Consider the following 26,672-nt stretch of genomic DNA (forward strand, 5'->3'; position numbering starts at 1 on the left):
GATGCGCCCCAGGCGGGCGGGAGGTCTTGCAGTGCCTGATTTTGAGGCCTACTACCATGCAGCCCAATTTCAATGGCTTACCCAAAGATTAGTGGGGAGATTAGGTCTGGACATAGCACAGAGAGGTTGGGACGCAGAGATGCACCATTTAGCGCGGTCATGAGGCTCTGCTGGAAGAGGGCCCTACGACGCCAGAAAGGTGGTTTGGCGTACTCGCCTGAGATCCCGATATGGCTCTGCATGGAGCTTCCCCATGGGGGGAATTGGCAGCGGCTACATGAGTGGGAAGAGTTCGGGATCTCCACCCTCGGGGATCTATACGAAGACGGGGCACTCCTACCGTTCCAAGACCTGGTGGACAGGCATGAACTGCCGGCGCAGGACTTTCTCTTACACGCGGCCTTGGCGGCTGCGGTGCGCAAACACTGGAAGGGTGGGCTGGAGGAGCCGCGGCTTTCCCCCCTGCCAATATGTAGTCAGCTCTGTGGGCAGGATTAAGGCGGTCACGTGCCTGTAACGCAGATTAACACAGGGCTTGAGGACCCCGCTGGAGAGATTGCGCGCCAAGTGGGAAACAGAGCTGGGAATCCCCATCGAACCTAAGCCATGGGAAATGTTGATGGAAAGAGCGTGGAAAGGTTCCAACTGATCCAATTCTATGTATTCCATCGAGCGTACCTCACTCCTTCCAAACTCAATGAGTTCTTCGACTCCCATGCCGCCTGTCCACGATGCAGACTGGAGGATGCAGGTTACATACACATGCTCTGGGATTGCCCTACGCTCCGGGACTACTGGGGAGGAATCTTGACCAAACTGACTGAGGTAACAGAGAGGAACCTGCAAAGTACCCCGGCTGTATGCCTGCTGCACTGGTTCCCCTACACTGCCCGCAACAAAACTACCAGCAGGTTTTTGGATCTGGGGCTGGTCCTGGCCAAGCGCGAGATCACCAGTCATTGGAAAGCGGCTGCTGGCCCTAATGCTGGGCGTTGGCTCAGAGAATTCCTTAAGTGGGCGGACTATGAGGGGACGCTCCAACTCCAACTAGCTCGAAGATCTGACCATGACAAGCTGTCGGGTGTGAGTATTTTGAGGAGAGGGAGGAGAGAGAGTTGGATGTTCGGTTACTTGGTCTATTGAAAGGCAAGGAGTCTATGTCTACCATGCTTGAGGATTAAACGGCTGGTGCCCTGAGGAAATGTGCTGCTAGGTGGCGACGATGTGACACCTGTCACCAAAACGGCTGGGCACTGCGCACTGAGATTACCGGGAGTGCAACTGACTCGCAGAAAGGTGACGCAATATTCTATTCTGTCTGCATAGGCACATAGGACATAAATCGAGCAACATGCCTTTGGGGATACTCTGAAAATGATGTATGTTTTTTACTGCTTGAAACCTCAATAAAATCTGTTTAAAAAAAAAATCAAAGTTTTTAATATCATTTCCACTAATATAGAAGTTAAAAATATCGAATGGTGTATTAATGTTATGTATTTTAGACTATATCTTATATGTGTGTGATGCATGAATTTTTTTATTATAAATGTTAAAAATTTAGTAGCTATTAATTTTTTTTTGTTTGAATTTTGCGTTTTTAGTTCCGGAGCTGGTTGTGGCTTTGCAGGAGAATTTTGCATTCTTAGTACCATAGCGGGTTGTTGGTTTATAGGGGAATAGGGTGGAAAGTAATTTAATTATAGTATATTTATTGAATAATTTTTATTTATAATATTTGTTGAATTGAGATGTTATAGTGTTAAGGGGCCGGAAAACGCATCAAGAGGGTATTAGGACCGCCGGCCTGTATGGCACAAGCAATTATGATGCAACTGCTACCGTGGCGGTCGCATCCTGCACGTTTACCATTGTGGAGGGTGCTGCTGGCTACAGCACCAGCCGCATTAGTAAAAATGTATGACTTGCATTTCTCTGCACTGCGTGGCAGGCACCACATGGTGCCTGCCACTAAGTGCAGGGAAATGCAGGAGGGTGATGTGAGTCTCATGAAGTCCTGTGTGAGCCTCATGTCAGTCTGATGTGAGCCTCATGTCAGTCTGATGTGAGCCTCATGTCAGCCTGATGTGAGCCTCATGTCGGTCTGATGTGAGCCTCATGTCGGTCTGATGTGAGCCTCATGTCAGTCTGATGTCAGCCTCATGTCGGTCTGATGTGAGCCTCATGTCAGTCTGATGTGAGCCTCATGTCAGTCTGATGTGAGCCTCATGTCAGTCTGATGTGAGCCTCATGTCACTCTGATGGGAGCCTCATGTCAGTCTGATGTGAGCCTCATGTCAGCCAGATGTGAGCCTCATGTCAGTCTGATGAGAGCTTCATGTCAGTCCGATGTGAGCCTCATGTCAGTCTAATGTGAGCCTCATGTCAGTCTGATGAGAGCCTCATGTCAGTCTGATGTGAGCCTCATGTCAGTCTGATGTGAGCCTCATGTCGGTCTGATGTGAGCCTCATGTCAGGGTCATGTAGTCCTGTGTGAGCCTCATGTCAGTCTGATGTGAGCCTCATGTCAGTCTGATGTGAGCCTCATGTCAGCCAGATGTGAGCCTCATGTCAGTCTGATGTGAGCCTCATGTCAGTCTGATGTGAGCCTCATGTCAGCCAGATGTGAGCCTCATCTCAAGTCTGATGTGAGCCTCATGTCAGCCTGATGTGAGCCTCATGTCAGTCTGATGTGAGCCGCATGTCGGTCTGATGTGAGCCTCATGTCGGTCTTATGTGAGCCTCATGTCAGTCGGATGTGAGCCTCATGTCGGTCTGATGTGAGCCTCATGTCAGTCTGATGAGAGCCTCATGTCAGTCTGATGTGAGCCTCTTGTCAGCCAGATGTGAGCCTCATGTCGGTCTGATGTGAGCCTCATGTCGGTCTTATGTGAGCCTCATGTCATCCAGATGTGAGCCTCATGTCGGTCTGATGTGAGCCTCATGTCAGTCTGATGTGACCCTCATGTCATCCAGATGTGAGCCTCATGTCGGTCTGATGTGAGCCTCATGTCGGTCTGATGTGAGCCTCATGTCGGTCTGATGTGAGCCTCATGTCACTCTGATGGGAGCCTCATGTCAGTCTGATGTGAGGCTCATGTCAGTCTGATGTGAGCCTCATGTCGGTCTGATGTCAGCCTCATGTCAGTCTGATGTGAGCCTCATGTCAGTCTGATGGGACCCTCATGTCAGTCTGATGCGAGCCTCATGTCAGTCTGATGTGAGCCTCATGTCAGTCTGATGTGAGCCTCATGTCAGTCTGATGTGAGCCTCATGTCGGTCTGATGTGAGCCTCATGTCACTCTGATGGGAGCCTCATGTCAGTCTGATGTGAGGCTCATGTCAGTCTGATGTGAGCCTCATGTCAGTCTGATGTCAGCCTCATGTCAGTCTGATGTGAGCCTCATGTCAGTCTGATGGGACCCTCATGTCAGTCTGATGCGAGCCTCATGTCAGTCTGATGTGAGCCTCATGTCAGTCTGATGGGAGCCTCATGTCAGTCTGATGTGAGCCTCTTGTCAGCCAGATGTGAGCCTCATGTCAGTCTGATGTGAGCCTCATGTCAGGGTCATGTGAGCCTCATGTCAGCCTGATGTGAGCCTCATCTCAAGTCTGATGTGAGCCTCATGTCGGTCTGATGTGAGCCTCATCTCAAGTCTGATGTGAGCCTCATGTCGGTCTGATGTGAGCCTCATGTCAGTCTGATGTGAGCCTCATGTCAGTCTGATGTGAGCCTCATGTCAGTCTGATGTGAGCCTCATGTCAGTCTGATGTGAGCCTCATGTCAGTCTGATGTCAGCCTCATGTCAGTCTGATGTGAGCCTCATGTCAGTCTGATGTGAGCCTCATGTCAGTCTGATGTGAGCCTCATGTCAATCTGATGTGAGCCTCATGTCAGTCTGATGTGAGCCTCATGTCAGTCTGATGTGAGCCTCATGTCAGTCTGATGTCAGCCTCATGTCAGTCTGATGTGAGCCTCATGTCAGTCTGTTGTGAGCCTCATGTCAGTCGGATGTGAGCCTCATGTCGGTCTGATGTGAGCCTCATGTCAGTCGGATGTGAGCCTCATGTCGGTCTGATGTGAGCCTCAAGTCAGCCAGATGTGAGCCTCATGTCGGTCTGATGTGAGCCTCATGTCGGTCTGATGTGAGCATCATGTCAGCCAGATGTGAGCCTCATGTCGGTCTGATGTGAGCCTCATGTCGGTCTGATGTGAGCATCATGTCAGCCAGATGTGAGCCTCATGTCAGCCAGATGTGAGCCTCATGTCAGTCTGATGTGAGCCTCATGTCAGTCTAATGTGAGCCTCATCTCAAGTCTGATGTGAGCCTCATGTCAGCCAGATGTGAGCCTCATGTCAGTCTGATGTGAGCCTCATGTCATCCTGATGTGAGACTCATGTCAGTCTGATGTGAGCCTCATGTCAGTCTGATGTGAGCCTCATGTCAGTCTGATGTGAGCCTCATGTCAGCCAGATGTGAGCCTCATGTCAGTCTGATGAGAGCTTCATGTCAGTCCGATGTGAGCCTCATGTCAGTCTAATGTGAGCCTCATGTCAGTCTGATGTGAGCCTCATGTCAGTCTGATGTGAGCCTCATGTCAGTCTGATGTGAGCCTCATGTCAGCCAGATGTGAGCCTCATGTCAGTCTGATGTGAGCCTCATGTCAGCCAGATGTGAGCCGCATGTCGGTCTGATGTGAGCCTCATGTCAGTCTGATGTGAGCCTCATGTCAGTCTGATGTGAGCCTCATGTCAGCCAGATGTGAGCCTCATGTCAGTCTGATGTGAGCCTCATCTCAAGTCTGATGTGAGCCTCATGTCAGTCTGATGTGAGCCGCATGTCGGTCTGATGTGAGCCTCATGTCGGTCTGATGTGAGCCTCATGTCAGTCTGATGTGAGCCTCATGTCAGTCTGATGTGAGCCTCATGTCAGTCTGATGTGAGCCGCATGTCGGTCTGATGTGAGCCTCATGTCAGTCTGATGTGAGCCTCATGTCGGTCTGATGTGAGCCTCATGTCGGTCTTATATGAGCCTCATGTCATCCAGATGTGAGCCTCATGTCGGTCTGATGTGAGCCTCATGTCAGCCTGATGTGAGCCTCATGTCATCCAGATGTGAGCCTCATGTCGGTCTGATGTGAGCCTCATGTCGGTCTGATGTGAGCCTCATGTCAGTCTGATGTGAGCCTCATGTCAGTCTGATGTGAGCCTCATGTCGGTCTGATGTGAGCCTCATGTCAGTCTGATGTCAGCCTCATGTCGGTCTGATGTGAGCCTCATGTCGGTCTGATGTGAGCCTCATGTCATCCAGATGTGAGCCTCATGTCAGCCAGATGTGAGCCTCATGTCAGCCTGATGTGAGCCTCATGTCAGTCTGATGTGAGCCTCATGTCAGTCTGATGTCAGCCTCATGTCGGTCTGATGTGAGCCTCATGTCAGTCTGATGTCAGCCTCATGTCAGTCTGATGTCAGCCTCATGTCGGTCTGATGTGAGCCTCATGTCAGTCTGATGTGAGCCTCATGTCAGTCTGATGTGAGCCTCATGTCACTCTGATGGGAGCCTCATGTCAGTCTGATGTGAGGCTCATGTCAGTCTGATGTGAGCCTCATGTCAGTCTGATGTCAGCCTCATGTCAGTCTGATGTGAGCCTCATGTCAGTCTGATGGGACCCTCATGTCAGTCTAATGTGAGCCTCATGTCAGTCTGATGTGAGCCTCATGTCAGTCTGATGTGAGCCTCATGTCACTCTGATGGGAGCCTCATGTCAGTCTGATGTGAGGCTCATGTCAGTCTGATGCGAGCCTCATGTCAGTCTGATGTGAGCCTCATGTCAGTCTGATGGGAGCCTCATGTCAGTCTGATGTGAGCCTCTTGTCAGCCAGATGTGAGCCTCATGTCACTCTGATGTGAGCCTCATGTCGGTCTGATGTGAGCCTCATCTCGAGTCTGATGTGAGCCTCATGTCGGTCTGATGTGAGCCTCATGTCAGTCTGATGTGAGCCTCATGTCAGGGTCATGTAGTCCTGTGTGAGCCTCATGTCAGCCTGATGTGAGCCTCATGTCAGTCTGATGTGAGCCTCATGTCGGTCTGATGTGAGCCTCATGTCGGTCTGATGTGAGCCTCATGTCAGCCTGATGTGAGCCTCATGTCGGTCTGATGTGAGCCTCATGTCAGTCTGATGTGAGCCTCATGTCAGTCTGATGTGAGCCTCATGTCAGTCTGATGTGAGCCTCATGTCAGTCTGATGTGAGCCTCATGTCAGTCTGATATGAGCCTCATGTCAGTCTGATGTGAGCCTCATGTCAGTCTGATGTGAGCCTCATGTCAGTCTGATGTGAGCCTCATGTCAGTCTGATGTGAGCCTCATGTCAGTCTGATGTGAGCCTCCTGTCAGTCTGATGTGAGCCTCATGTCAGTCTGATGTGAGCCTCATGTCAGTCTGATGTGAGCCTCATGTCAGTCTGATGTGAGCCTCATGTCAGTCTGATGTGAGCCTCATGTCAGTCTGATGTGAGCCTCATGTCAGTCTGATGTGAGCCTCATGTCAGTCTGATGTGAGCCTCATGGCAGTCTGATGTGAGCCTCATGTCAGGGTCATGTAGTCCTGTGTGAGCCTCATGTCAGTCTGATGTGAGCCTCATGTCAGCCTGATGTGAGCCTCATGTCAGCCTGATGTGAGCCTCATGTCAGCCTGATGTGAGCCTCATGTCAGCCTGATGTGAGCCTCATGTCAGCCTGATGTGAGCCTCATGTCAGCCTGATGTGAGCCTCATGTCAGTCTGATGTGAGCCTCATGTCAGTCTGATGTGAGCCTCATGTCAGCCTGATGTGAGCCTCATGTCAGCCTGATGTGAGCCTCATGTCAGCCTGATGTGAGCCTCATGTCAGGGTCATGTGAGCCTCATGTCAGCCTGATGTGAGCCTCATGTCAGCCTGATGTGAGCCTCATGTCAGTCTGATGTGAGCCTCATGTCAGCCTGATGTGAGCCTCATGTCAGGGTCATGTAGTCCTGTGTGAGCCTCATGTCAGCCTGATGTGAGCCTCATGTCAGGGTCATGTAGTCCTGTGTGAGCCTCATGTCAGTCTGATGTGAGCCTCATGTCAGTCTGATGTGAGCCTCATGTCAGTCTGATGTGAGCCTCATGGCAGTCTGATGAGAGCCTCATGTCGGTCTGATGTGAGCCTCATGTCAGCCTGATGTGAGCCTCATGTCAGCCTCATGTGAGCCTCATGTCAGTCTGATGTGAGCCTCATGTCAGTCTGATGTGAGCCTCATGTCACTCTGATGGGAGCCTCATGTCAGTCTGATGTGAGGCTCATGTCAGTCTGATGTGAGCCTCATGTCAGTCTGATGTCAGCCTCATGTCAGTCTGATGTGAGCCTCATGTCAGTCTGATGGGACCCTCATGTCAGTCTGATGTGAGCCTCATGTCAGTCTGATGCGAGCCTCATGTCAGTCTGATGTGAGCCTCATGTCAGTCTGATGGGAGCCTCATGTCAGTCTGATGTGAGCCTCTTGTCAGCCAGATGTGAGCCTCATGTCACTCTGATGTGAGCCTCATGTCGGTCTGATGTGAGCCTCATGTCAGTCTGATGTGAGCCTCATGTCAGTCTGATGTGAGCCTCATGTCAGTCTGATGGGACCCTCATGTCAGTCTGATGTGAGCCTCATGTCAGTCTGATGGGACCCTCATGTCAGTCTAATGTGAGCCTCATGTCAGTCTGATGTGAGCCTCATGTCAGTCTAATGTGAGCCTCATGTCGGTCTGATGTGAGCCTCATGTCAGTCTAATGTGAGGCTCATGTCAGTCTGATGTGAGCCTCATGTCGGTCTGATGTGAGCCTCATGTCAGTCTAATGTGAGCCTCATGTCGGTCTGATGAGAGCCTCATGTCGGTCTGATGTGAGCCTCATGTCGGTCTGATGTGAGCCTCATGTCAGCCTGATGTGAGCCTCATGTCGGTCTGATGTGAGCCTCATGTCAGTCTGATGTGAGCCTCATGTCAGTCTGATGTGAGCCTCATGTCAGTCTGATGTGAGCCTCATGTCAGCCTGATGTGAGCCTCATGTCAGCCTGATGTGAGCCTCATGTCAGCCTGATGTGAGCCTCATGTCAGGGTCATGTGAGCCTCATGTCAGCCTGATGTGAGCCTCATGTCAGCCTGATGTGAGCCTCATGTCAGTCTGATGTGAGCCTCATGTCAGCCTGATGTGAGCCTCATGTCAGGGTCATGTAGTCCTGTGTGAGCCTCATGTCAGCCTGATGTGAGCCTCATGTCAGGGTCATGTAGTCCTGTGTGAGCCTCATGTCAGTCTGATGTGAGCCTCATGTCAGTCTGATGTGAGCCTCATGTCAGTCTGATGTGAGCCTCATGGCAGTCTGATGAGAGCCTCATGTCAGTCTGATGTGAGCCTCATGTCAGTCTGATGTGAGCCTCATGTCAGCCTGATGTGAGCCTCATGTCAGCCTCATGTGAGCCTCATGTCAGTCTGATGTGAGCCTCATGTCAGCCTGATGTGAGCCTCATGTCAGCCTGATGTGAGCCTCATGTCAGTCTGATGTGAGCCTCATGTCAGCCTGATGTGAGCCTCATGTCGGTCTGATGTGAGCCTCATGTCAGCCTGATGTGAGCCTCATGTCAGCCTCATGTGAGCCTCATGTCAGTCTGATGTGACCCTCATGTCAGCCTGATGTGAGCCTCATGTCAGGGTCATGTGAGCCTCATGTCAGCCTGATGTGAGCCTCATGTCAGCCTGATGTGAGCCTCATGTCAGTCTGATGTGAGCCTCATGTCAGCCTGATGTGAGCCTCATGTCAGCCTGATGTGAGCCTCATGTCAGGGTCATGTAGTCCTGTGTGAGCCTCATGTCAGTCTGATGTGAGCCTCATGTCAAGTCTGATGTGAGCCTCATGTCAGCCTGATGTGAGCCTCATGTCGGTCTGATGTGAGCCTCATGTCAGCCTGATGTGAGCCTCATGTCAGTCTGATGTGAGCCTCATGTCAGCCTGATGTGAGCCTCATGTCAGCCTGATGTGAGCCTCATGTCAGGGTCATGTGAGCCTCATGTCAGCCTGATGTGAGCCTCATGTCAGCCTGATGTGAGCCTCATGTCGGTCTGATGTGAGCCTCATGTCGGTCTGATGTGAGCCTCATGTCAGGGTCATGTGAGCCTCATGTCAGCCTGATGTGAGCCTGATGTGAGCCTGATGTGAGCCTCATGTCGGTCTGATGTGAGCCTCATGTCGGTCTGATGTGAGCCTCATGTCAGGGTCATGTGAGCCTCATGTCAGCCTGATGTGAGCCTCATGTCAGCCTGATGTGAGCCTCATGTCAGTCTGATGTGAGCCTCATGTCAGCCTGATGTGAGCCTCATGTCAGTCTGATGTGAGCCTCATGTCGGTCTGATGTGAGCCTCATGTCAGGGTCATGTAGTACTGTGTGAGCCTCATGTCAGTCTGATGTGAGCCTCATGTCAGTCTGATGTGAGCCTCATGTCGGTCTGATGTGAGCCTCATGTCAGCCTGATGTGAGCCTCATGTCAGTCTGATGTGAGCCTCATGTCAGCCTGATGTGAGCCTCATGTCAGCCTGATGTGAGCCTCATGTCAGGGTCATGTGAGCCTCATGTCAGCCTGATGTGAGCCTCATGTCAGCCTGATGTGAGCCTCATGTCGGTCTGATGTGAGCCTCATGTCGGTCTGATGTGAGCCTCATGTCAGGGTCATGTGAGCCTCATGTCAGCCTGATGTGAGCCTGATGTGAGCCTGATGTGAGCCTCATGTCGGTCTGATGTGAGCCTCATGTCGGTCTGATGTGAGCCTCATGTCAGGGATCATGTGAGCCTCATGTCAGCCTGATGTGAGCCTCATGTCAGCCTGATGTGAGCCTCATGTCAGTCTGATGTGAGCCTCATGTCAGCCTGATGTGAGCCTCATGTCAGGGTCATGTAGTCCTGTGTGAGCCTCATGTCAGTCTGATGTGAGCCTCATGTCAGCCTCGCTGGGGCCTCATGTCAGCCTCACAGGGGCCTCTTGTCAGCCTCACTAGATCCTCATGTCAGCCTCACTGGTGCCTCATGTCAGCCTCACAGGGGCCTCTTGTCAGCCTCACTAGATCCTCATGTCAGCCTCGCTGGGGCCTCATGTCAGCCTCACTGGAGCCTCATGTCAGCCTCACTAGATCCTCATGTCAGCCTCACTGGTGCCTCATGTCAGCCTCACTGGAGCCTCATGTCAGCCTCACTGGGGCCTCATGTCAGCCTCACTGGTGCCTCATGTCAGCCTCGCTGGAGCCTCAAGCTGCTGTTCTGCAGAGCCCCCTACCCCCCCAGTGCAGCCACATTCGGAGCCCCCTCTCGGTGAGACGTGCTGAGACTCCAGTAGTTTCCTGTGTGTTTGACATCGTGAGATCTGTGGCAAGATTCCTCATCTGCTGACCCCTCACATTTCCAGAAGCGACTTCCTGGGGTTTGTATCTCTCAGAAGGACACGCTTTTCATCGAAGAAAGTGTGAAAGCCATGAACAGAAGATGTCAGTACTTCCGGCACATGTGATAATACCGTGCCTAGAAGCACGGCGCTGCTGCAGTGTGCGCACAGTGGGCCAGATGAATCAAGATAATGATTTGTGATTGCCTAATTGCGAATCACAAGGATTCGTAATTAGAGAATCGCAAAATGCCATGTATGAAGGTGTGTAGTACACCTTTTGCGATTCCTAGGGGGGTCGCAAATGACCTACCTCATGAATATTCATGAGGTAGGTCGCAATTTGCGACCCCCTAGGAATCGCAGAAATCACAGGTATGGTGGCCTGCTGAGGTCAGTAGACCACCATGTCCGTGATTGCTTTTAAAAAAAGCAATCTTTTTTTGTAAAGCAGCCTGTTTTCCTTAAAGGAAAACGAGATGCTTTACAAAAAGAAAACAAAAAGTGTTCTTTTCAGAGTAGGAAGTGGTGCGTGGATTTACATTTGAGATACGGAGACCACCTACTTGACCAACATACATACAGATTCGGTTCGGTATTACGAAGGGATGCCCTAAACACGCCCCTTCCTAATACCGAATTGCAAACCCATTTTGCGATTCAGTAACAATTTACCAAATCACAAAATTAGGTTTGCTGCTTTGGAAAAGCAATTTTTGCGTTCGCAAACGGGCAGATTCTGCTAATCTGCCCGTTTGCGACTGCATAAATGCTTGCTACATCTGCCCCAGTGTGTCCTGTCCAGTACTGGCTGAAGGAGGCGCTGACAGTGACTTTACCTCTAGACTGTCAAAGTTTTCCTGAACTTGCCTCAACCAGGACTCTCTCACATATCAATTTTACAAATGGCTAATTTTTGCTTTGCGGACTCCTGGGCAAGGGATTAATCCTGGTGCTAAATATTTGTGTAAGTGAAAGAGAATAAACGCGGCAGATTAAACGCAGTTTTCGAAATATGCAAGCATGTATGCATCAGTATAGGTGATGGAATGTATGCATCACCTGAGTGCACCCCAGGGGTTCACAAGTGTGCAAGCATAAGGAAACAAAGTCTAGAGCAGCAAATGAGTCCTGTTTACCAAGTCCCAGGTGCCATTCTGTGCTGTTGCGATTCTGGTCCGTTCAGCAGAGGCGGGCGTATCAAGGAGGAAGTGAGGTAGCAAGGAGAAGCGGAGCGAGTGGCTGGTGGTCGCATAACGCATACCGTGCTCTTAGCTTAGGCTTCGCTCATCGAGCCCAAGTCCAGGACGCAAGGCTACTGGTTATTGTGACCTGAGCAGAAGAAAGGAGCAGGAGGAAGGTCCATCAGGCACCATCAGGCACCATCAGACACCATCAGACACTACCAGACACCATCAGGCACCACCAGGCACCATCAGGCACCACCAGACACCATCAAGCACCATCAGTCACCATAAGAAACCACCAGGCACCATTAGGCACCGTCAGACACTACCAGACACAATCAGACACAATAAGGCACCATCAGGCACCATTAGACACCATCAGGCACCATTAGACACCATCAGGCACCATCAGGCACCATCAGACACCATCAGACACCATCAGACACCATCAGGCACTATCAGACACCATCAGACACCATCAGGCACCATCAGACATCATTAGGCACCATTAGACACCATCAGGCACCATCAGACACCATCAGACACCATCAGACACCATCAGGCACCATTAGGCACCATCAGACACCATCAGGCAATATCAGACACCATCAGGCACCATCAGGCACCATCAGACACCATCAGTCACCAACAGGCACAATCAGACACCATCAGACACCATCAGACACCACCAGACACCATCAGACACCATCAGGCACCATCAGACACCATCAGACACCATGAGGCACCATCAGGCACCATCAGACACCATCAGACACCATCAGGCACCATTAGGCACCATCAGGCACCATCAGACACCATCAGGCACCATTAGGCACCATCTGACACCACCAGACACCATCAGGCACCATCAGTCACCAACAGGCACAATCAGACACTATCAGACACCATCAGGCACCATTGGGCACCATCAGACACCATCAGGCACCATCAGACACCATCAGACACCATCAGGCACCATTTGGCACCATCAGGCACCATCAGGCACCATCGGTCATCAACAGTCACCATCAGGCACTATCAGACAGCATCAGTCACCAACAGGCACCATCAGACACCATAAGACACAATCAGACACCATCAGACACCATCAGGCATCATCTGCCACCATCAGTCACCAACAGGCACCATCAGTCACCATCAGTCACCAACAGGCACCATCAGGCACCATCAGTCATCAACAGGCACCATCAGACACCATCAGACACCCCCAGACACCATCAGACACCATCAGGCACCATCAGACACCATCAGGCACCATCAGGCACCATCAGGCACCACCAGGCATCATCTGCCACCATCAGTCACCAACAGGCACCATCAGTCACCATCAGTCACCAACAGGCACCATCAGGCACCATCAGTCATCAACAGGCACCATCAGACACCATCAGACACCCCCAGACACCATCAGACACCATCAGGCACCATCAGACACCATCAGGCACCATCAGGCACCATCAGGCACCACCAGGCACCATCAGGCACCACCAGACACCATCAGGCACCATCAGGCACCATCAGACACCATCAGACACCATCAGGCTCCATCAGGCACCATCAGACACCATCAGGCACCATCAGGCACCATCAGGCACCACCAGGCACCATCAGGCACCACCAGACACCATCAGGCACCATCAGGCACCATCAGACACCATCAGACACCATCAGGCTCCATTAGGCACCGTCGGACACTACCAGGCACCATCAGACACAATAAGGCACCATCAGGCACCATTAGACACCATCAGGCACCATTAGACACCATCAGGCACCATCAGACACCATCAGACACCATCAGACACCATCAGTCACCAACAGGCACGATCAGACACCATCAGACACCACCACCAGACACCATCAGACACCATCAGGCACCATCAGACACCATCAGGCCCCATTAGGCACAATCAGGCACCATCAGACACCATCAGGCACCATTAGGCACCATCCGACACCACCAGACACCATCAGGCACCATCAGTCACCAACAGGCACAATCAGACACTATCAGACACCATCAGGCACCATTAGGCACCATCAGACACCATCAGGCACCATCAGACACCATCAGACACCATCAGGCACCATCAGGCACCATCAGGCACCATCGGTCATCAACAGTCACCATCAGGCACTATCAGACACCATCAGTCACCAACAGGCACCATCAGACACCATACGACGCCATCAGGCACCATCAGACACCATCAGTCACCAACAGGCACAATCAGACACCATCAGACAGCATCAGGCATCATCAGCCACCATCAGTCACCAACAGGCACCATCAGGCACCATCAGTCACCATCAGGCACCCTCAGACACCATCAGTCACCAATAGGCACAATCAGACACCACCAGACACCATCAGGCACCATCAGACACCATCAGTCGCCATCAGGCACCATCAGGCACCATAAGTCATCAACAGGCACCATCAGTCACCAACAGGCATCATCAGGCACCATCAGTCATCAACATTCATCAACAGGCACCTCAGTTCCAATCAGAAAGGGGCAAGCAGCAACTCTAGCATGAACCTGGCAAGTGCTAGTGCCAGCACTAGGCATAGGCGGGCTCCCCTTCTCCGTCACTGCCAGTTCACTCCATATGAGCCAAGGAGTCAGCGGTGGCCTTGGAGATACTGAACTTTAAGGAGTGGGATCAAGAGTCCAGTGGTTTTGGTCTGCTGGTTCCCCCAAACTGTGCCATGCCACATTTGTACCAGAACCCTCAGTGGCACCGGGAAGAGAGTGGACCCACAGCAAGGTAAAGCCGACAGCAGCAGCATCCATGAAGAAAAAGTTGAGAGTTGCTGGTGTGTTGGTGTGCTTATGACCCCCTGTGTTGCTGCAGCACGTTTGAATATGCTCCCTTTAGCGCCCTCGGGACAAAAGCCGCACCAGCGAAAAACAAGACAAGGCAAGGCAAACTAGGGCAGTTGCCGCACTCAACAATAAAAAGGAGAAGCCTAGAGGGGCATCAAAGCATTAAGGCAATCAAAGGATTCATTTTGCAAATGAATTACCAACTGAACGCAGACTTTCAGGATGCTTATGTTTAAGCAAACAACCAGTAGACAACTCCATAACATCAGCACCTGAGTTGGGCTCCCACACAATGATTGTAAATGCTCAAGTGAACTTCAAATAAGATTTTTTTTTCTCAGCCAGTAGGATCTCACTCTTCGTACACTTACCCTCTCTTTCAACAGTCTTCAGCTTACCAGCTTACCAGGGGATTTCTGAAACATAACACAGATATCCGTCTCTAAGCTGGTCTGCACTCAAGCAACCTCTTTGTTTTCAATTTCACCCTGGCACCAACTAATTCTTACTCTAAGGCTAACCTGTTATCACAAGTACGTCAGAATGCTTGCAATATGTTTACCCCTCTAACCTCTCTAAAAAGGGGGCAAAAAGCTTCAAACACAATGTACTCAAACGATTCCCTGAAATGCTAGTATCAGATGCGGAATTCTGCGCATCTAAGAGGGTTGTGATTAATGACCTAATCCTCTTCAGTAACAGAAGAGCACCGTGGAGAAAAGTCCTAACCTCAACGTTTCGATGTTAACCAATGAGGAAAATTCCTCATGGTTTCTGAGTAACCATAATACCCTCACCAGACTTCAATGCAGAGCTTACCATATCCCTATATAAAAATGGAATCCGCCTCAATGAAGCATCTGACATAAATCCTAATCAGTTTGACAGTTTCTTTATGAGGATTATAAATACCTTGGATTATATTGGGCTGGATACTCCACCGAATCAAAGCCCTCCCTCAGCACTGAAGCTGTACGCCATATCATCTAACTCTACAACTGCAGCCGTTTCTCCCCCATCTCGTCAGACCTCGAACACACAGTCTTCTGAAAACTATGAGTATATCAATGATGAAGAACTTGGATCTAGCTTATACAACATAATCTGCTTGAACACCAATTTAGGGGAGTTGCCCTCCCCCTTTCACTCATGAGTCTCAATCACAAAGCACCCCCACCTGAAGGCTGCACATATAATAACCAGGGAAACCTCAACTCTACCAACTACCTACTCTCAGCCCAATAATCATGCAGTGGCAGTTAATAGGTTAACTCTCCCTACCCCTCCTCCACTCTCATCCTTCAATGCACCTTCCTCAAGCCCCTAGCCGCATGGTTTCACTCCTGAGTGCCTCCTCACTTATGTGGCCTTCCAATTCCCCTTCACTACCCCCTTCACTGAGGGGCCTCATTTACTATCTACCCCTAGTCCGGCCTCACATACTGCCAACCCGACCTCCATCGAAGATAAGTTGGCAGACTTCAAGCATCATCTTCAACTAGTTAAAGATAGCTTGAAGAACCTAATACTCTTCTCTGGGAGATCAATTTGATCCCTGAGACTAATCAACTCAGTATTCCTGCAACAGGCAAGCAGTGCATGAGAAGAATGTGGTCTCAGGAAAACACTACCTTACCCTAATCACCACTCCAGGCCTCATAGTTCTACCAACCATCTGCCTGAGGATGTCATCCACGCCCTCCTTCTATCATATAATGTAGTGTGTTTATCTAGGTACCTGAATCAATATTCCTGTTCTTTGCCTTTGTCTGGTTATAAATCAATAATATCCCTACAACGGCATAGAAACCCTTTTCATAATTCAGTTATAGCGCATGCTGTCACATTAAGCAAGCCTATTCCTCCAGCCCCCTAGAAAGCACACCAAGTTCTTAAACAAATCCAAGCCTCCAGCAACCTGGGAAATCCCCGCTACTGTTGTTTAGATTTCGTCCAAGAACTCATGTAAAACACTGTAAGAACGACCAGTTCTTAGTGACATCTTTATTGACGTCTTATGTCCAGCCTTATGTCAAACCCGGCACCTTTCAGGTATAAATATACCAACGTTGCCATAAGAAAACACACGGTGGTGATGAATCTGGAGCAGCTACTACTTGCCCGAGAGCCCAGCTGATGCGAGAGCCCACGGACGCTGCTCCTCCCTTTTGACGCGCTGAGAAAGACTCTGTCTTTTGTCTTGTCGAGAAATCCAGCCTCCGGCGTTTCCAGCTTACCCTTGCGGGTGACTGGGATACCGAGTCCTGAGAGAGAGATACCAGCCCTCCTGCCTTCTAATACCCAGGTACTGAACTGACTAAACCCTTACAGAGAATTCTTGAGTCAGATTCTTGGCAAAACAAACTTAACTTAAACTGCTACTTACTTACTCCTTCCCACGTATTAGGCTTAGGTCAGGTACACCGGGGTAGGCGTAGTTAGAAGCACCAGTTGAGAACGATTAGTCAATGTATATATGTATGTATATCTTTTATCCATTTTAATGTATCATATGGCTAAGAAACCATATCAATGCTTTTACAGTATTTTGTCATAATCCTGCTTTTACTGTATGCACTTTACTTAACTATAAGTATTGCAATTGTAGCAATTCATTTCTCTTGTATGAGGAAGGAGACTGCTCAATAAATAACACCTTTTATTGAAAACGCCCGTCTCTCTTTTCTCTGCAATCTGGTGAAACTAAGTACGCACTTATTGACTGAGTGAAATAGCTGTCTTTTGTTTTCACATGACTCTAGGGATAGACTCTTATTCAGGGAGAGCAAAGTTGTCATGTTTTATGGTTGTCAGAAACTAAATCCCTTCTTGTCTATCCAGGGAGGTTAAACTCCTCCTCGCTTATTCGAGAAAGTTTCTAGTGAACTCTGAGCTAGCTGGCAAAAAACTTAAGTCTAATATAGTCAGTAGAGACCTAGTTAACCTCAGTCCTACGTCTACACTACTGAAGATATTATTCCAATGCGCAGAGCCTATTGGGACTATAGGAACTACACTACAATAACAGCCCCCTCAGTGTTTCTCAACCCTCAGCACTCGATATTCATTCTATTCTTCCAACCCGTTTAGAGAAACCACTGTCAAGCACAGAACTATGAACAAGAACAACTTAGTCCCTGTCCCCATGTCACACCTAGAAAAAGTAATAACTAAATCACATATCAAATCGATGCTCCTTAATTGCTGGTCAGCGGTCAAACACGCGGCTGATATTGCCAACTTTATTCTTACGTATGAGCTGGACATCATGATACTAACTGAAACCTGGCTTTACAACTTCCCCTCACCAACTTTGGACATCTTAGTTCCTACTGAACATGATATCATCGGGCTGGATAGATATGTTAAAATTGAAGGTGGCATTGCATACATATATTGCTCCAGTCGCACCCTGAGACTCTTACAAATGCTGCCGATGTCCTCTTACAACACCTACGCGTTGAAATCTGGAGCAACAAGACGGTCTGTTTGCTCCACGCGATCTACCATCCACCGGGCGACAATCTTCTCGCCATCAATCAAATGATGTAAATCATAGCCCCTAATTCTGCCCAACCACATCTTCCTTTGGGATTTCAACCTGAAGTGGAACGATACAACTGATCCATCACTGTGCACCTTCAAGGCTTTCCTCTCAGACCTTAACTTCACCCAGCCTTGCAATGCACACACCCACAACAAGGGCTCCATCCTAGATTCAATCATAGCTAAAGATAACATGATACAACTGGAAAGCATTTCACCCTGTGACTGGTTGGAATAATACATAATCTCTTTTCACATCCTGGAAACGGTACTGTCAAGACAAGGTCAACCTCATAAGTACAAACAGTGGTCTGGGAATCTGGGAGACATTAATGCAATGAACCTATCCTCTCTTAACAATAACTTACTTCATTCAACCCTTAACATTACCAGTCTAGATGACCTCACTGAGCACTATATACATGCCATGACAAATATACTGAACAATGTTACTCCGAAACAACTCAAAAGGATATCGGTCAAACAGACTAAACCCTAGTTCAATGGCTCCCTCAATGAAGAACAACGCAAACTAAGGCTCTCTGAGAGATTATGGAGAAACTATCCTTCCCTAACAAACCTCAAATAGTTGAGGATCGCAAGAAGTTCCTACAATAAAAATATCCACAGCACGAAAGCCGAACACTTTAGATTTCAGCTAGACAATGCCAAAAGCAGACCTAAAAAACGATTTGAAATCATAAATAACAAGTTTACCACTCAACCGACCAACTATCTACTCTCAAGATATGTTTCCCAGTGAAGAGGTCTTCTCCGCACATTTTATCAAAAAGACCAGAAAGATTGAACTAGAACTGCAACTCGAATCACAAAATGGGCTTCATCGGACCCAGCCCGTTACATCAACATGGCAAACCTCAGAGAGTGCTCAGTCCTCCAGAGCCATCGATCATACTGCAACAAATAATGCATCATGGAACAACTTCATACATCCTGATGATGTCGAGCTACAAAAAATTATAATGTCATTAAAACCCTCTAATCATTTCCATGATCCTTTGCCTGCCAAATTCTTCAAGGAACTTAGATCTGCCATTCTCTCGCTCTGGTCTTTGATTATCCATGAATCGCTCTTACAGGCTAGGATTCCTGGCTGCCTAAAGATAGGACAAGTCGCTCCCATTCCAAAAAAGCTTAAAATAGACCTATCTGATCCCGACAATTTCCATTGTCTCCAATATCATGTCTCTAGCTAAAAGTCTTGAGAAATGCATACAAATACAACTGTACAATTACATCGAAAAGTTTCAGTTGCTTGACCAATTCCAACATGGTTTTAGAGCAGGGCTTGTTGCTGAAACGGCTTTAACCCACATTGCTGATGATGTCTTGAGGCTACCTGACCAGAATGATCCTTGCCTACTTTTCCTTCTTGATCTATCCTCAGCGTTTGCCGCAGTCAAACATGAAAACCTGATTGATTGTCTGGTTTGCCTCTTTCCTACACAACAGAACCAAAGAATCAAAATGAACCATTCCCTCTATAACAGTACACCAGTTGCAACTGGAGTGCCTCAAAGTTCTACACTCTCACCTAAACTCTTCAACCTGTTCATGGAACTCCTCACAGAAATCCTGAAACGTTCATACATACCAAACCACATGTACGCTGATGACACGCAACTGTATATGAAAATGGCCTTCCTGGAAAAAATCAAAACTCTGAACTGTGTTTTTCTGAAAACTCAACAATGGTTAACCCACAATCACCTTATGCTGTAAACTCTCAAGACTGAATTCCTTCTGATGTCCCCGCCCACCCACTCAACACCCATTTAAGGTTGGCTCAAAAAACTTGCGGCTCTCAACTGCTCATCCACATGTTGTTGATTCCACTAGATCTTTAGGCATAACTCTGGACAAATACCTAAATATGCAAGACCACATCAGTGCAACAACTAGGGGAGCCAACCACCATTACACTTAGGAAAATCAAGCCGTTCTTGCCTCCTGTGGAGCTGCACCTTACAGTCCAGTCCCTAGTTATCTCCCTTTTGGAATATGGAATTGTGACCTTGGCTGGGTTGCCCAAAGCTAGACTCCCCCCAAGGACCTCTCTGAACCCTGCTGCCAGACTCTTCACAGGCTCACGAAGACGTGATCCCATCACTCTTGACCTAATTCAGATCAACTGGCTATCGCTCGAAGATCGGATTAAGTTCAAGATTGCCTGGCTGACGAATAAAGCTCTTCAATATAACACTCGCTTATCTGGCAAAAAAGCTCAAACTTTCTGGCATGAATTGGATCTTGGCATGAATCGGATCTTAAGAAGCTCCAGCACCCTCCTGCTGAAACCTCACAAATTCAAAAAGAAAAGAGGCTACAATTGCACCTTCTCTGTTCTGGCATCAAGAATTTAGAACGCTCTTCCGCCCAATATCCATTCTAACCCTTCTTTACTTTACTTTACTTGTGGACTTATATAGCTCAGCGAATCATCCCCAGAGGGATCTCTCGGCGCTCCGAAGAGAAGGTCATACTGGGCAAATATAACTAATAAAGCCACGTCTTTAGAAGCTTTTTAAACACAGTGATATTATTGCAGGCTCTGATGTTCTGTGGTAGTTTATTCCAATGACTGGCTGCCAGATGGGAGAAGGCTCTACCACCCATCCTAGCCTTGTGTATTCTGTGGGAACACAGGAGATTCGCATTACCAGATCGTAGTTGTCGCCCAGGCTGGTACCAACTGATTTTATTTTTGAAGTATGCAGGGCCACTATCTTGCACTGATCTGAAGGCTACATAGAGCATCTTGAAGATGGCACGCTTCTTTACCGGGAGCCAGTGTAATTGATTCAACAGGGGGGCCGAAGGCGTCCGTGCCGGCTTATTAAGGGCAAGATGAGCTGCCGTGTTCTGCACTACCTAGAGCCTTGATAGGAGATCCTCCCTCACCCCCACCAGCAACGAATTCCCGTAGTCCAGCCGACTCACCAGGAGTGACTGGATAAGGATTTTTCTCGCTGACAAGGGAACCCAAGGGAAAACCTTCCTGAGCATCCTCATGGTGCCAAAACAGGTCCCGGCCACAGTCTTGACCTGCTCTTCCATCGACAGCCTATCGTCTATTTTTACGCCCAGGTTCTTGGCCCAGCTCCTAGGGAGAGGAGTTTCGCCCAGCTCCAAGGGCCACCATTCTTGAGACCAGATGGATTTGGCCTTCCCAAACAATAGAATCTCTGTCTTAGAGGAGTTCAGTTGTAGGAAATTTTTCCTCATCCAGGTGGCTATGCTAGACATGCAGCTCTTAAATTTTAATTGAGTTGCCATGATGTCCTCCTCAATGGGGACGATAAGTTGTGTGTCGTCCGCATTCGAGATAGTCGCAAAACCATAGCCTCTGATGATGTCAGCCAGGGGGGTCATATAAACGTTGAACAGGGTAGGACTCAAGACAGACCCCTGCGGGACTCCCCTGTCCAACTTAGTGGTTTGCTATATGAAAGTGTCTAGCTGGATGCTCTGAGTGCGGCCCGACAGGAAGCTTTCTATCCACTCGAGGGCCCTGCCCCTCACCCCAATCCCCCCTAATCTGTCCAGCAGCTGCTTATGCGAGATGGTATCAAAACCTCCTCATTTAAAAAACAAGACAAAAGGTTTCTCCTGAATAACCAGCTTCAACATTTCTGCCCTCCAACACCCACCCAGTCAAACGCCATTGAACATGAACCAGGAAACATTTCAGAAAGAACCACTGAAGTCAAGATGTACTTTTGAAGACGTACAAGATGCAATGGGCCCCAAATGGATGCAGGATAAGCCTGCTATAGATCCGTCTGGTCCAGGTCTCATAACTGGAAGGAAAGAACCCAATTTTAAACCAACTCTTACTCCCAGAAAATCATCTTTGAGCTTCCGGTGTCGGAACTATGGCATTCTGAAGATAAGCATGTAGATTTCATGAACAATTCCCTCAAATCAGCCGACCTCTCTCTTCAGACAAAATACAATGAAAATATTTCTATGACGGTCAATTCCCTCTAAGAGTCTCCCCAGGCTCACACCGGGATTTGGGGAAATATGCTAAATACCATGGATGCGAAAACCACAGCACTAAACTATCACTCTGACAAGTTGAATATGCAAGTAGAGCTGCTCAACACACTTGCTCTGTATGTTGCTGGGACCAACTCTAACCTACTTTAACTGGCAAATTAGGTTGTAAACGTGCAATCAGGTAGAGACAACCAATGAATCACTTGTACCTGTGCTCACATTATAGGTGAAATCACAAACCTCTCTCGCATAGTTAGGGCTCTTGTAGATAAAGTCAAAATGATGTCCTCACATCAAAGATCTAAGCCTGCGGCACCAGTGGGCCCCGGACAAAGTGTGTGTGAAGCTCATGTTGAGCCCTTTGCTCACCCTATTCAGCAAGTCCAGAGTGATAAAACTGTCATGTGCTGGAGTTAGACCCAGTAGGAATGAGTGCCATTCTTAATCAATCAATCAATCACGGCATTTGTAAAGCGCGCTATTCACCCGGGAGGGTCTCAAGGCGCTGGGGGAGAGGGTGTGTTACTGCTCGAACAGCCAGGTCTTGAGCTGCTTCCTGAAGGAGAGATGGTCTAGGGTTCGCCGAAGGTGGATGGGGAGGGAGTTCCATGTCTTGGCCGCCAGGTAGGAGAAGGATCTTCCTCCGCCGGTGGCTCTGCGGATGCGTGGTACGGTGGCGAGGGCGTGGCTGGTCGATCGTAGCTGGCGTGTGGGCGAGTAGAAGGTCATGCGGTCGTTGAGGTACTTGTGGCCCAGGTCGTAGAGAGCCTTGTGTGCGTGGGTGAGGAGTCTGAACGTGATTCTCTTGCTGACGGGGAGCCAGTGTAGGTCTCTCAGGTGTCTGGTGATGTGGCTGTGTCGGGGGATGTCCAGGATGAGTCGTGCGGAGGCGTTCTGGATGCGTTGGAGTCTTTTTTGAAGTTTGGCTGTGGTTCTGGCGTAGAGGGTGTTCCCGTTGTCCAATCGACTGGTGACGAGAGCCTGGGTAACGGTCTTCCTGGTTTCAGTGGGGATCCATCTGAAGATCTTGCGGAGCATGCGCAGGGTGTTGAAGCATGACGATGAGACGGCGTTGACTTGTCTGGTCATTGACAGGGAGGAGTCCAGGATGAAGCCCAGGTTGCGTGCGTGGTCCGTTGGCTTGGGAGCGGTGCCCAGGGCCGGGGGCCACCAGGAGTCGTCCCGGGCGGAGGGTGATGATCCCAGGATGAGGACTTGCATCTTGTCTGAGTTCAGTTTATGGCAGCTGTTCCTCATCCAGTCGGCGACGTCTTTCATCCCTTCGTGTAGGCTGGCTTTGGCGGTGGTGGGGTCGTTGGTGAGGGAGAGCAGCTGGGTGTCGTCGGCGTAGGAGACGATGTTGAGGTTGTGCTGGCGTGCGATGGCTGCGAGGGGGACGTTGAAGAGGGTGGGGCTGAGTGAAGATCCTTGTGGTACGCCTCAGATGACTTCGGTGGCCTCGAATCTCAACGGGGGGAGGCGGACTCTCTGGGTTCTTCCAGCGAGGAACGAGATGATCCACTCCAGTGCTTTCTCTCGGATTCCGATGTTGCTGAGGCGCTGCACTAGGGTGCGGTGGCAGACAGTGTCAAACGCCGCAGAGAGGTCCAGGAGGATGAGGGCCGCTGTTTCCCCGTTGTCAATCAGGGTTCTGATGTCGTCGGTGGCTGCAATTAGGGCGGTCTCGGTGCTGTGGTTGGACCGAAACCCGGACTGCGAGGGGTCGAGGGATCCGTTCGTCTCGAGGAAGGCGGCGAGTGTCTGTTGACGGTCTTCTCGATGACTTTGGCCGGAAAAGGAAGGAGCGAGATGGGACGGTAGTTCTTGAGGTCGGTGGGGTTCGCCATTGGTTTCTTCAGGAGGGCGGTAAGCTCGGCGTGCTTCCAGCTCTCCGGGAAGGTGGCGGTGTGGAAGGAGGAGTTGATGATGTCCCGGAGATGGGGTGCGATGATGGTGTCGGCTTTATTGAAGACGTGGTGTGGGCAGGGATCGGTAGGAGATCCGGAGTGGATGGAGTTCATCGTGCGGGTGGTGTCTTCGGTGCTGATCGGGGTCCAGTTGCAGAGGGTGGTAGTGGCGGGCGTTGGTTTGGTGGTAGGGTGCGTGGTCTGTGCGTCGAAGCTGTTGTGTATGTCGGCGATCTTGCGGTGGAAGAATGAGGCGAGTGAGTTGCATAGGTCTTGCGAGGGAGTGATGTCATTGTTTCCGGCGCTTGGGTTGGAGAACTCTTTGACGATGCTGAAGAGTTCCTTGCTGTCGTGGGTGTTGATGTCCAGTCGTTCTTTGAGAGCCGAATTCTTGGTGGCGCGGATCAGCTGATGGTGCTTGCGGGTGGCGTGCTTGAGGGCAGTCCTGTTGTCTGTGGTCTGGTCGAGCCGCCAGGCTTTCTCGAGGGTGCGGCAGTTCTTCTTGGATTTCTTGAGTTCGTCGGTGAACCAGGGGGTTTTCTTGCTGCCGGGTCTGCTGGGAGGGTTCTTTAGTGGTGCGAGGTCATCGGCGCAGGCGGCCAGCCACTTGGTGAGGTTGCTGGCTGCTTCGTTGGGGTCCGTTGTGCTGGTGGGAGTGTTCTGGCTGAGGGAGGCGGTGAGTTGCTCGGCGGTGATCTTGCTCCAGCTCCGACAGGGAACCTGTTGCGAGTGGTGGTGAGTCGTAGTTTTTCTGAAGCTGAAGTGAACGCAGCTGTGGTCGGTCCAGTGGAGTCCGGTGGAGTGGCTGAAGGAGATGTGTTTGCTGGATGAGAAGACGGGGTCCAGCGTGTGGCCGGCGTAGTGGGTGGGGGTGTTCACCAGTTGCTTGAGTCCGAGGTTGGCGAGGTTGTCCAGCAGGGCGTTGGTGTTTCTGTCATTGTTGTTCTCCAGGTGGAAGTTGAGGTCTCCAAGGAGGATGTAGTCGGCGGAGGGAAGGGCGTGTGGGCTGATGAAGTCTGCGATGTCTTCGCTGAATTGTGTGCGTGGACCCGGGGGTCTGTAGATGAGGGTGCCTCGGAGGGTGGTCTTGGGGTCGGTGTGTATCTGGAAGTGCAAGGGTTCGGCGGTGGTGAAGGTTTCGTCGGAGTCAGTCGAGATGCGGATGGTGTTCTTGTGTACGATGGCGATGCCTCCTCCCGTCTGGTTGACGCGGTCCTTCCGGGTGATCTTGTATCCGTCCGGGATGGCTATGGCGATGTCGGGTGCTGAGGAGGCGTTCATCCAGGTTTCGGTGAGGAAGGCGACGTCCGGTGCTGTCGTGTCGAGCAGGTCCCAGAGTTCCACGGCGTGTCTGTGGACGGAGCGGGTGTTGAGCAGGATGCACTTCAGGTGGTTGCTGCTGGTGCTCGAATTGGCAGGGGTGGTGCCGGTCCGGGTGCAGGTGAATCGGCAGGTTTGGCAGGCAAAGGGTCCGTGGGTGCGTCTCGGGGTGGCTCGGTAGCAGGCAGGGTTCTGACCGGCATTGAGTGCGTTAAGAGTGGCGGCATCAGAGGTCCGTCGGGTGGGCTTGCCTCGGCGAGGGCCAGGGGTCCTGCCGCTGGGTGAGGTCCAGGCGCGGACGGGCGCAGACAGGCTTGCCTTTGGCCCGCCTTTGGCGCACAATCGGCACGCCCGCTGCGCGTGACCGCTGCGCGTGCGTGGAGGCGACTTAAGAAGGGAGCAGGGAGGGAGGGTCCGCTGGGTGGCGGGAGCGGGGGGGCCAATTGGCTGGCAAGGGGTGGGGCCGCAGGGAGGCAGCAGCGGAAAAGACGAGTGCGGGCGGCTCAGCGGCGGCTGAGTCGCCTGCAGCGGCAGCAAACAATCAGGACAGGAGCAGGAGGAGCATGGGGGCGACCCGGCCTAGGCAAGGCACAGTGGTCGCTCCCGAAGTCAGGAATAAAGTCCCCTTAAGAAGGGAGCAGGGAGGGAGGGTCCGCTGGGTGGCGGGAGCGGGGGGGCCAATCGGCGGGCGGGGGGCGGGGCTGCAGGGAGGCAGCGGCAGGAAAGACGAGTGCGGGCGGCTCAGCGGCGGCTGGGTCGCCTGCAGCGGCAGCAAAAAATCAGGACAGGAGCAGGAGGAGCGTGGGGGCGACCCGGCCTAGGCAAGGCACAGTGGTCGCTTACATGCACACAATCTTTTCCTAAAGTTGTTTTCTCTTTGCCACATTGACTTTTGACGGACATTTTTATTTTTATTTGTGACGCTTGGACTAGTTTCGTAGAAGCACCGACCTTGCTGACACGGAACACTTCATGAGAATATTATCACACTGACTTGGTGGTACTAGTTGCAGGGCCCTCACGTGCGTGATACAAATCAGTTTATTATTACATCCATGCGCCGACACAAACAAAGGCAGCCTGATCACCATCTCGGCCCGAAGCAAGGATGCCTTTTTTTTATATAATTAATGAATAAATATATTTGTTTCAATTCATAAAAATTGTTACAAAAAGACTGTGCACGGTATGTCCTTCCGCGCGCCTTCTTAGATCATTATTAAAAACAACATCATAGCAATTAATGTAGTCAATTTCAAACAAGTAGGCTGGGCATAAAAATAAGAGTCCACAAAATGTAATGTGTACCCACCAAATGTGAGAAGGGGGGGCAATATGCCTCTGTTTTCTGATGCTATTTGATATAAGACCATCTGAACCTGCCTTTGGACGGGTCAACGGCATT

General features: G+C 50.4%; 1 protein-coding gene across 1 annotated transcript in view; it reads left to right on the forward strand.

The window, feature by feature from the left end:
• The first annotated feature begins 606 nt into the window (after nucleotides 1–606).
• Nucleotides 607–26,672, forward strand: part of LOC144770003 (uncharacterized) — a 198,985-nt gene continuing 172,919 nt past the window's right edge. The window contains exon 1 of the mRNA XM_078654196.1: nucleotides 607–1,081. Within this exon, the coding sequence (XP_078510322.1) occupies nucleotides 607–1,081 (475 nt within the window). The remainder of the gene's footprint in view (nucleotides 1,082–26,672) is intronic.

This window comes from Lissotriton helveticus, chromosome 7, assembly GCF_964261635.1.
Source record: "Lissotriton helveticus chromosome 7, aLisHel1.1, whole genome shotgun sequence".
Lineage (NCBI taxonomy): Eukaryota > Metazoa > Chordata > Amphibia > Caudata > Salamandridae > Lissotriton > Lissotriton helveticus.